The sequence below is a fragment of the Pongo abelii genome, chromosome 11 (genome assembly GCF_028885655.2).
Source record: "Pongo abelii isolate AG06213 chromosome 11, NHGRI_mPonAbe1-v2.0_pri, whole genome shotgun sequence".
NCBI classification, from domain to species: Eukaryota; Metazoa; Chordata; class Mammalia; order Primates; family Hominidae; genus Pongo; species Pongo abelii.
Window position 1 is genome coordinate 37,333,245 of NC_071996.2, and position 12,009 is coordinate 37,345,253.

Sequence of the window (12,009 nt, forward strand, 5' to 3'; positions counted from 1 at the left end):
GCTTGAGTATGGGAAGCCTAGGTTGTAGTGAGCGGAGATTGTGCCCTGTACTTCAGCCTGGGCAACAGAGTGAGACTCCATCTCAAAAAATAAATACAGGCCAGGCGCGGTGGCTCACACCTGTAATCCCAGCACTTTGGGAGGCCGAGGCGGGTGGATCACCTGAGGTCAGGAGCTTGAGAACAGCCTCAACATGGAGAAACCCCGTCTCTACTAAAAATACAAAATTAGCCGGGCTTGGTGGTGCATGCCTATAATCCCAGCTACTCGGGAGGCTGAGGCAGGAGAATTGCTTGAACCTGGGAGGCGGAGGTTTGGTGAGCTGAGATCGTGCCATTGCACTCCAGCCTGGGCAACAAGAGCGAAACTCCATCTCAAAAAAAAATACATTAATAAATAATAATAATAAATTTTTTTGAGACGGAGTCTCGCTCTGTCACCAGGTTGGAATGCAATGGTGCGATCTTGGCTCACCGCAACCTCCGTCTCCTGGGTTCAAGTGATTCTCCTGCCTCAGCCTCCCAAGTAGCTGGGACTACAGGTGTGTGCCACCACACCCGGCTGCCACCACGCCCGGCTAATTTTTGTATTTTGAGTTGAGGTGGGGTTTCCCCATGTTGGCCAGGATGGTCTTGATCTCTTGACCTTGTGATCCACCCGCCTCACCCTCCCAAAGTTCTGGGATTACAGGCGTGAGCCACCACGCCCGGCCAATAATAATTTTTATCACTGAGGCTGCATCTCCCAGTTCCCCATCTCGAAATGCCCTCTGTGGGTTGCAAAACTCATTAAATGAGATTACATTTTTAAAAACTTTTAATTATGTAAACATTCAAACCTAAACAAAAGAAGAGGAAATAGTATATCACTGGTTTAAACAATTATCCTCTCATAACTTTTATTTCACTCCTATCCTTACTCTTTTCTCCTTCCCATTACTTTGAGGCAAACCCCAGATGTGGCAGCATTTCATTTGTACATATTTCAGTAAGAGAATTCTTAAAACTGCTAGCTGACACCCCTTCTGTTCTTCAACAACCTAAAATATGGAGCGTCTGTAATCCCAGCACTTTGGTAGGCCGAGGTGGGCGGATCACTAGGTCAGAAGATCGAAACCATCCTGGCTAACACGATGAAACCCCATCTCTACTAAAAATACAAAAAATTAGCCGGGCGTGGTGGCGGGCGCCTGTGGTCCCGGCTACTCGGGAGGCTGAGGCAGGAGAAGGGTGTGAACCCGGGAGGCGGAGCTTGCAGTGAGCCAAGATCGCGCCACTGCACTCCAGCCTGGGTGACAGAGCAAGACTCCGTCTCAAAAAAAAAAAAAAAAAAAAAAAAATGAAGTGTTTGTTGAACACCATGTTGCTCTTCCCAGAAACCAGGTAACTAGTATGATTTTATTTCAGGACAATCAACTGAGCAAGTTCTTGCAGGGTCAGGGGCAGAGGGTAGAAGTGGTATTACAGCACCTAGTTCAGTGCCTTCCAATCAATAAATAGAGGGTGAATGAAAAGAAACCCAATAGTTAAAGTGTAAGCTAATTGGTACTAACTACAAATAGGGGTTGAATGAAAACAAACCCAACATGCTTCAGGTTTTTTAATACAATCTTATCCACATGAGTTTACAGTCTTGTCCTACCACCTTGGCTTCTGTTCCCTTTCTGTATTCATTACAGGAAATTTTCAAGTTTTATTAAACCAGCTAGGGCGGAGTTTTATTAACCAGCTGAGGGCGGACTAAAGACTTCCAGACCCGGGCGAAGAAGCAGCACTCCTACTTACCAGGGCAAGACTCATGAACAGGGGGCGGGGGCTCCGGGGGCGGGGACGCGCCCCGATCTCTTCCGCTCTTCTTCCCGGCAGCCTTAGCGCCCGGCCCGGCGCTGCTCAAGATGGCTGCCGACAATGAGGTGATTTCTTTGCTCCCTACTTAATCCTTGTCACTATCTAAATTCGTTCCTCCATGTCTTCGCCTTGGGGCTTAATTTCTTTTTCTCTCATTCCCCTTCCCGCAGCCCGAATCCGAGGTATTTGAGATCACGGACTTCACCACTGCCTCGGAATGGGAAAGGTGAGTGAATCGCATTTTTGGTTACCAGCTCCCATGGGCCCTGGCGTCCCCTAGCCACTTCCCTGACCCCAGACACACCACAAGTGACGCCACTTGTGCGGGAACGGTAATACCTTGGGTCCTGGATCTCCTCACCCTGTCTTCTTTGGTCAACCGCAAGCCTCTTCTGCGTCTCGCGTCTGGCAAGACCCGGCCCGCCCCCGTCAGTCAATCCTTGGGGCTCAGGCTCTCAGAAAGTTTTGTTTTCTCTCCTGTCAGACCGCTTCCCTTAGACTTTGGTTTTCTGGTTACCCACTCGCAAGAACAATTTCCGAGACTGCAACAACCGTTCCGGTTTTCATTACCGTTTAACTCATTATCGTAAGCAGTAAACTTGGCAGGTGCGTCCCGCACCTCATCCCGTGTACGTTGGTATACCCTTTTCAGGAGGAAGTCTTTCTTCAGAGTATTGGTGGTTGGCCATCTGTCACACTCCCATCATCTCCATGCTGTCTTTAATTTTTTTATTTTTATTTATTTTTGGAGACAGAGTCTCAGTCTGTCCGCCCAGGCTGGAGTGCAATGGCGAGGTCATAGCTCACTGCGGCCTCGAACTCCTAGGCTCAAGTGAAGCTCCCGCTTTAGCCTCTGGAGGAGCTGGGACCACAGGCACGCGCTATCACGCCCAACTAATTTTTTAAAGATCTCACTGTGTTGTCCAGGCTAGTCTTGAACTCCTGGGCTCAAGCCTCGGCCGCCCAAAGTGCTGAGATGACAGGCGTGAGCCTCCGCCCATCCTGTATTTTAGAGTAACCTTTTAAAAAAGTCTTTATATGGTTTTGGAATGCTTTGATTCAAGTTGTTACATTAAGGTGGGTACTGTGCCCAGGCTTCCTGTGCCTGTCAAACTCAGATGAACAGCTGTCTGGGTGAAACTGTTCTATTAGTGAAATTAGTTGAAAGCCAAGTTTGTGGAGGAGTGATAGCTTAGATCGAGAAGGTTTCTGTTAAGTGTCACAGAAACCCTTCAGTTTTCTGGGTGAAGTCAGTGTTTACGCTGTTACAACATTTTATAATCTTTCTGGTTGAGAGAGGAAATTTGTGGATGTCGTGTCATTAGGTGGCACAGGAAAATATAAAAGGTCCTTGTTGGAATAATAGTTAGACCTGTGGTACCCTTCATAAAAGTGTCAGTAAGACATAACCACACTGGCAAGACTTCATTGAGTAGGTACTGGGTGTCCAGAGCTATATACAAAGGGAAAAGCAGAAACTTGACCCATATATTTTTAAAAAACAACAAACAGCAAATAGTTAAAAAGTAAGCCAATTGGTACTACCTATAAAAATAATAATTAAAATAATTATTATTTAAATAGGGGTGATATTGTGGACTACAATAGTTGGAGATATTTTCATAGAAAAGATAGGAAATGAGCTGGGCCTTGAAAGTGGGAAGTGGTTGGTTAAACATGAGAATGGACTGACATGGGTAGAGACATGGGTGAGAATGAATCTTTGAAGGGACTGAATGAAGAAATATATCTTCACTAGAGTGAAGACTGTCTATTGAAGGGAAATAAATAAGGTTAACGAGGAAGACGGGATTGGGTTATGGACATCTTCCCAAACTAAATACAGGAATCCAGATTCAGTATTCCTATGACCAGTGATCCTCATACTTTAATGTACATCAGCGTTGTAGATTGCTGGGCCCCATCCTCAGAGTTTCTGATTCTGTAGGTCTGAGGTGGGACTGAAAATTTTGCTTCTGTAACACGGTCTCAGGTAATTCAGATGCTGCTGGTCAGGAGACCACACTTAGAAAGAACCACTGCTTAAGACAGTAGTGAGAGACCCTTGGTTTTAGAGTGGCCAGGTGATATGATGAGAGTGGTTTTAGGACATGATGTAGAATAATGGTGGGAGACTTAACTTGATTCATAATTAGGATGGTGATTTGTGGACTGGAATAGAAAGGGAACCTAGAAGGGAGGATTGTAACATATTTCAGAGAAGATTTAGGTAATAAGCTTGATGATACATTAAGAGTGGGAAAAATCAAATGTGAACTGTAGTTTTTTGCCTGTAAGAATGAATATAAGGAAGTATCAAAGTGAGAAGATTTGAACCTGTTGATTTTGAAATAATTTGATGTCTTGAAGGTAGTTAGAAAAATGTAATTCAAATCTTGCAGGGTGGGGTAGGGAAACATCAGAGTTTTGAATGGAAAAATGACCACTTTCCCCTGTTAAAATTATCCTGAAATGGAATATTAAGTCCTTTAGCTTTGCATATGGAAATAATTATTAACACAGTTATAAGAACTATTGCAAAGTATAAAATTTGGTTTTTGGCTTTTACACTGTAGAGTGCATTTTACAATTCATGAGAAAAAATGTTAAGACTTTGAAGTCTCAAACCTTGAGTTTAATTTTAAATGAAAGATCTTGTGAGTACAATATGTTATGAACTGTATAGATAATTTATTGAGAGAACTGTATAGAAGCCCATAACTCTTTTTATCATTTGTTCATTGACAGAATATTTATTGAATCCCCATATGTCAAGCACAGTGCACATTACAGATTTAGGGATGTGGTGGTTAGTAAAACAGGTACAGTTTCTGCTCTTACTAAATGTGCAGTCTAGTGCATTACAGACACAAATCAAGTAATACAAGTCTGTAATTATGAGTTTATGTAAGAGCTAGAAAGGGAAAGAAACCTGGTCTTATAAGAGCCTATAACAGACGGACCTAACATAGAATAAGGAATCAGGAAATGACCCTTCATTTCCTGAGAGCTTTTAAGGAAAAAATTACTTAGTTTTTCTAGTCAAATCTCAATACTTGTAGGATAAAGTCCTTCATTATTCATACAATAAGTATTTTAAGACATTCCTGGCTGGGCATAGTGGCTCATGCCTGTAATCCCAGCACTTAGAGAGGCTGAGGCAGGCAGATCACTTGAGCTCAGGAGTTCAAGAGGAGCTGGGGCAGCATGGTGAAACCTTGTCTCTACTAAAAATACAAAAGCTAGCTGGGTGTGGTGATGTGCACCTGTAGTCCCAGCTAGTCAGGAGGCTGAGATGGGAGGATTGCTTGAGTCCTGGAGAACAAAACTGCAGTGAGCCGTGATTACACCACTGCATTCCAGCCTGGGTGACAGAGTTGAGACCCTGTCTCAAAAAAAAAAAAAAAAAAAAAGACATTTCTTCTTTTACTGTAAAAACTATATTTTAAATAGTTTTAACTATAACAGTAATACCTTATAGTAGAATAAAAAATAAAAATCACCTGTAAATTTAACACCAGGAAATAACTGCTGTTAATTTTTTGACATATTTCCTTCTAACGTGTGTTAAAAACTTTTTTGGATCAAATATTTATATTTCTTTTTCTTTTTTATTTTATTTTATTTTTTTTGAGACAGAGTCTCACTCTGTTGCTCAGGCTGGGGTGCAGTGGTGCAGTCTTGGCTCACTGCAACCTCTGCCACCTGGGTTCAACCAGTTCTCCTGCATCAGCTTCCTGAGTAGCTGGGATTACAGGTGCCTGCCACCACGCCTGGCTAATTTTTGTTGTATTTTTAGTAGAGACGGGTTTCACCATCTTGGACAAACTGGTCTTGAACTCCTGACCTCGTGATCCACCCGCCTCAGCCTCCCAAAGTGCTGGGATTACAGGCGTGAGCCGCTGTGCCTGGCCTTTGTATATTTTCTTTTGATTGACATGATTTTTATTGGGTGCATATTAGTCCTCTGAGTGGATGAATATACCATTAATTTACAAGTATTTCCTGCAGTTGGGCATTAAGGTAACTTCCAGTTTTTTTACCTTCGTAAATGTAGTATACATTTCATGCAAATTTTTGCTTGCCTATGGATATATTTAAATTTTTTCTTTTTGGTAAACTTGTAAACTTGTTTCTAGAGCACTCATTTTCAAACCTAGTAATTGTCATTTGACTGACCTCCCCCATGAATTAGTGTATGAATTGATACTGCATTTAATTTTAAAGAGGAATTAGTAAGAAGCCTCAGATGAATCATAGATTTATTATTACTATCTTAAAACATAATTATTAGTTCATATTAGTTCATAATGTCACTGAAGGAAAAAAATCTGTTGCCTTTTCATACAGTTTGACTAGAATTAACTCTAGTACTCTAGCAGTACTTCCAGGTGTTTAGAGAGCAATGTTGCTGTTAGATTGCATCATACTTAGCTTATATAAGAAGTCAACTTCTTAGAGTAATAACAATTCTTCGGAAAGTGTCTTTGACTGAGACTTTACAGTTTTTATTTACTGATGTTGAGCATGTTGCTAGTCAAAATTCAGTTCTCTTTTTAATAGGCCTTCTTGATCATTGGATTTAAAGATTGGTGACTAGTTTTAAGACCTGTCACTTATCCTTCAAGTTGACATATTTACTTGCAATTTCTTGTCAGCTGTCCATTAAAACTTGTTTTAGTTTCATGAGCCAAGTTCCCAAATAATATTTTCTTTTTTTGTTGGGAGGAGGAGTAGATCAGGGAATTCCTAATATATTTAAAGGAAAAGTTTATTTAAATGGGTCAGTTATTGTGGGTAGGAGAGAGATTATTGGTTTCATAATTTTATTTATTTATTTATTTTTGAGATGGAATCTCGCTCTGTTGCCCAGGCTGGCGTGCAGTGGTGCGATCTCCGCTCACTGCAACATCTGTTTCTATGTGATTTTCGTGCCTCAGCCTCCTGTGTAGCTGGGATTACAGATGTGTGCCACCACACCGGGCTAATTTTTTTTGTATTTGTGCTGGGCTGGTCTTGAACTCCCAACCTCAGGGTTGGGAATTCAAAGGGCTGGAATTACAGGCATGAGCCACTGCACCCAGCCCATAATTATCTTTAATAGTATCATTTTAGTCTGTCAGTTTTTATTTGTGCCCCAAATTTGTTTTATTCGTTTTATTAGAGATTCATTAATTCTTAATTTACATTTTGTAGAAGGCAGAATGCTTTTGTTGGGTAAGCAATAGATATAAATGAATCAAAACCTAAGAATTCTTGAATGAAAGAAGATTATTTCTCTTACCCCGTATCCATAAATTAAGCTAGCAATTCTAAATGTACTGAGTCCTCTCTGGTCAAATTGTTAAAATATAAAAAATACCTTTTTAAAGAAATTATATAATAATAGGAAAAAATGTGTGCTGTTGTATTTAGAAGCTTTCTGCCTACTTCCTAGGTTTATTTCCAAAGTTGAAGAAGTCTTGAATGACTGGAAACTGATTGGAAACTCTTTGGGAAAGCCACTTGAAAAGGTCAGATCTATTTGCTGGTGTCTCTAAATGACTATTTACTTTGAAACCTCTATTTTCCAGCCCTTTGCTGCATTTGGCACATTTGAATTACATGTTTTTTAAAGTTATGTATAATCTATAAACATCAAATGGCATTTGGAAGAATTTGGATTTAAATCTGTGGCAAATGATATGTGTAAGACATTTGTGAAATGTTTAATAAAGTTATATATATGTGTGTGTGTATATATATATATATAATGTTATTCTTTGTGAGTCATTCTTTGTGAGTGAAGTTTGCTTCTCTTTTGCCTTTTCCCTTGGAATGTTAAAACATGTTTTTAAAAGTTTTTTATTTGGTCAGAGAAACATTGCAGTGACCAGCTTCTTTGGTAGTGTATTTTGCTTACTAATGAGGAAAATTCTGGTACTTACCATTGACTTACTGTAGTTAATAACTATTTCACTCAGTTTTTGTATTTTATAATATCACTAATAACATCCCCCTTCCCTTTTAAACTTTTTAACTTATGGATGTTTTAAGGATTTTATTTAAGAATGAAAAAATTACTCTTTGAAATTGAGGTAGAAATCAAATTCTAATCTAAAGCATTGGTAATTTTATTCAGAAACCACACCCCAAATGTTTACTGAAGAATGTACTCTGAGAACAAACCTGGATTCACTGTGAAGGGATCTAATAATTTGATTTTAAGTTTATGTAGATGCTTAGTTTGTTAGATAAATTCTTTTGAAATAAAACTTATGGTTGGTTTTATTACAACTCAATATTACTAACTCAGTGATAACTTATTAACTCAGTAATTATTAATTCAATAGTAATTTAATTATAATTTACCCTGTGTTAGGAACTTTGAGTTCTCAATATTTGCTAGGGTTTTTCAGCTCTTTGATGGTGATACTATCAAAAAAGAGACTGTCAAAATGCATTAGGAAGCCAGGCAACATAGTGAGACCCTGTCTCTTAAGGAAAAAAAAATCTCCTTATTTATATCAATATGAACAGAAAAAGTAAGACCACATATAAAAAATACATCATTCAAAGACTCTTGGCAATATATACATTGATTTACTACACTACATGTGTCAATAAAGAAAATGTGACGCTTTCAAACACGGGTCATTCTACTCCACTTGAAACAAATACATAAGAATTGATATAGATGCCAATAAGATTAAGGGGAAAATAAGCTGGATATAGCTAGAATAGGAAATGATTTACACTACTAAGAAGAGAGCTAAACCGGGTACTTACGAGCTCTGATATTTTTTCATTCTTTGATTTACATGTATTTACTGAGTACCTGCTATGTGCCTGATATGAAGACATTATGAACAAGATAAGATCAGTGTTGCCATTGAACATAAATTCTGGTGAGGGTGATCAGTAAAGAAACACTAAAATTTTATTTTATTATTTTTTAAATTGATATATGATAGATGTACATATTTTGGGGTACATGTGATAATTTGATACATGCATACAATCAAATCAGGGTACTTGGGAACCCTTAAATATTTATCTTTATGCTAGGAACGTACAAGTTACTCTCTTAGCTGTTTTGAAATGTACAGTCAATTAGCGTTAACTAAAGTCACTCTAAGGGTTAAAGTTTTAGATGCTAAATTCAGTTTTGGGATTTAAGTGGGCAGTCATTTAAAGTAGGTAGCACACTGCCAGGCATGTAGTAGAGGCTAATGAAGTGGTAGCTCCAGTCTGTTTCTCCCTACTAGATAGTAGTACATAAATAAGATACAGAAAATATGGGCAGATTTCAAGGTGAGCTGTAACTATGATGAATATGAAGAAAGTGTAGAGGACAGGGATTGTTTGGTGTAGAAAACAAAGTTTAGAGACTTCCTTTGAAGATTTTAATTTGTATGAAGGACAGTGATTATTAATTTTCTTCCTCCACTGAGGGGGAATTAAGGGAAATTATTTTATTAAAAACCGTTATTATGGAAAATTTCAAACATATATGAAGTAAACAGAATAGTATAATGAACTCCCATGTACCCACCACTTAATGTCAACAATTAATACTTTGCCATTTCTTGTTTGAGTGGTACCTCTGTTTACTCCCCTACCTCCACTAGATTTTTTTAATAGTTTTTTTTGGGTAAGATTTATATACATTGTAATGGACAAAACTTAACTGCTTGGTTTTTTTTTTTTTTTTTTTTTTGAGACCAAGTCTCGCTCTGTCGCCCAGGCTGAAGTGCAGTGACGTGATCTCAGCTCACCACAACCTCCGCCTCCCGGGTTCAAGAGATTCTCCTGCCTCAGCCTCCCAAGTAGCTGCGACTACAGTCACCCGCCACCATGCCTGGCTAATTTTTTGTATTTTTTAGTACAGACGGGGTTTCACCGTGTTAGCTAGGATGGTCTCGATCTGCTGACCTTGTGATCTGCCCACCTCAGCCTCCCAAAGTGCTGGAATTACAGGTGTGAGCCACCGCGCCTGGCCAACTGCTTGATTTTGACAAATGTTCAGATGGGTATAACTTATACTCCTATCAAGATAGAGGTCATCTCTGTTACCCCAGGAAGATCCTTAGTGACCCTTTCTAGTTAATTCCCATGCCCTCCAGTCATCTGCTATTATTATTATTTGAGACAGAGTCTTGCTCTGTCGCCCAGGCTAGAGTGTATTGGTGTGATCTTGGCTCATTGCAACCTCTGCCTCCCGGGTTCAAGCAATTCACATATCTTAGCCTCCCAAGAAGCTGAGACTACAGGCATATGCCACCTTGCCTGGCTATTTTTGTGTTTCTAGTATTTTGTATTTTCACCACGTTGGCCAGGCTGGTCTCCAATTCCTGGCCTAAAGCAATCTGCTTGCCTGGGCCTCCCAAAGTGCTGGGATTACAAGTGTGAACCACCGGGCCCAGCCTTTTTTTTTTTTTTTTTTTAAATAAACATAAATTACTGTCACCTGCTCCAGAATTTTACATTTAGGTGACCATAAATGTCCCTGACATACTTTACTCACCATAATGTTTTTGAGATTCATCTAGGTTGTTGTACATACCAGAATTTCATTTGTCTTTATTGCTGTGTAGTAAGTGGTCTGTTTGATGAATATACATGGTTTCTTTCACTTGTCCACATACGTACTATTAGGAATAAAGCAGAACATTATTGTATGAGGCCTTTTGTGGACATATGTTTTTATTTCTGTTGAGTAAATACCTAGGATTGGAATCACTGGGTAATAGGATAGATGTAACTTTATAAGAAACAGCTAGAGCTTTTTGTACTGTTTTACCTGCCCACCATCAATACATGGGAGGTTGTGTTGCTCTACATTCTCACCAACAATCAGTTGTTTGCAGTCTTGTATATTTTAGTCATCTTAATGGGTATGTAGTTTGTGCTTTTAATTTATATTTCTCATTTTGGTTTTAGTCTGTATTTCTGTGATGATATTAATTTTGACCACTTTGAATTTTCATGCGCTTATTAGCCATTTGTTTATCTTCCTTTGTGAAATGTCTTTTCAAGTTCTTTATCCATTTTAAAAGTTGGATTTTGTTTTTATTGAGTTGTAGGAGTTCTTTTAGTGTTTTTTTTTTTTTTTGTATATATATATTCTGCTTTTAAGTCTTTTCTCAGTAGTTTTGCTAGGTTGTGAAGATGTTTTTAATGCATTTTTCTAGAGGCTTTACCAATTTATCATTTAACTTTTGTTAAGGTCTATGATTTATTTTGAGCTACTATATAGAGGGAAGTAGGAATCAAGTTTCTTCTTCCTTTTTTTTTTGTGTATGGATATCCTGTTGTTCTAAAACCTCCTTTGGAAAACACTTTTTCCATTGAGTTGCTTTGTCACCTTTATTGAGTAGTTGACCTAAGTGGTCTACTTCTGGAGTCTGTATTCTGTTTCATTAATCTATTTGACTATCCTTATGTCAATACCATATTGTCTTTTTTTTTTTTTTTTTTGAGACAGAGTCTCACTCTGTCACCCAGGCTGGAGTGCTTGATCTTGGCTCACTGCAGCCTCCTGCCATCATGTTGGCCAGGCTGGTCTTGAACTCTCGACCTCAGCTGATCCGCCTGCCTTGGCTTCCCAAAGTGCTGGGATTACAGGCATGAGGCACTGCGCCTGTCGTATATTGTCTTGATTACTGTAGTTTCGGGTTTCCCAACCTTGGCACTATTGACATTTTGGGCCACATTGTTGTGAGGCTGTCTTATGCATTGTCAAATATTTAATGGTATCTTTGGTTTCTACCTGCTAGATGCCAGTAACATGTTTCCAGTTGTGACAACCAAAATTGTATCCAGATATTGCCAAATGCCCGCCGAGGGGCAAAATTGGCCCCAGCTGAGAACCATTGAATGGCTTTTTAGTAAATTCTGATGTTAATGTAAATTCTCCATCTTTGTTGTTTTCCCAAGATTTTAGATCTTTTGTGTTTCAATTATGAATTTTAGAATAGGCTTGCTAATTACTATAAAAAGGAGTATGATTATGCTGAGACTGTAATTGGGGTTGTGTTGAATTTGTAATTCACTTTGGAGACATTTTAACAGTCGTGAAAGTTCTAGTCATGAGCATGGCACATCTCTCCATTTATTTAGGTCATCTTTAATTTTCCTCAGCAACGTTTTGTAGTTTTGATAGAGGTCTTGTATATCCTTT

General features: G+C 38.9%; 1 protein-coding gene across 9 annotated transcripts in view; it reads left to right on the top strand.

Annotated features, from left to right (window-relative positions):
* The first annotated feature begins 1,756 nt into the window (after positions 1–1,756).
* Positions 1,757–12,009, top strand: part of RAB3GAP1 (RAB3 GTPase activating protein catalytic subunit 1) — a 199,230-nt gene continuing 188,977 nt past the window's right edge. For 5 of the 9 annotated variants that reach the window (XR_008522746.2, XR_010135969.1, XM_063712764.1 and 2 more), the window contains exons 1-3: positions 1,833–1,912; positions 2,018–2,073; positions 7,285–7,360. Coding sequence is in view for 5 of the 9 variants with exons in the window: in XM_063712764.1 (XP_063568834.1) it covers positions 1,895–1,912; positions 2,018–2,073; positions 7,285–7,360 (150 nt within the window). In the remaining 4 variants the exon portion in view is untranslated. Of the gene's footprint in view, positions 1,913–2,017; positions 2,074–7,284; positions 7,361–12,009 lie in introns of all 9 variants that reach the window. The other 4 variants (XR_008522745.2, XR_008522744.2, XM_024243364.3 and 1 more) reach the window with 3 other exon arrangements.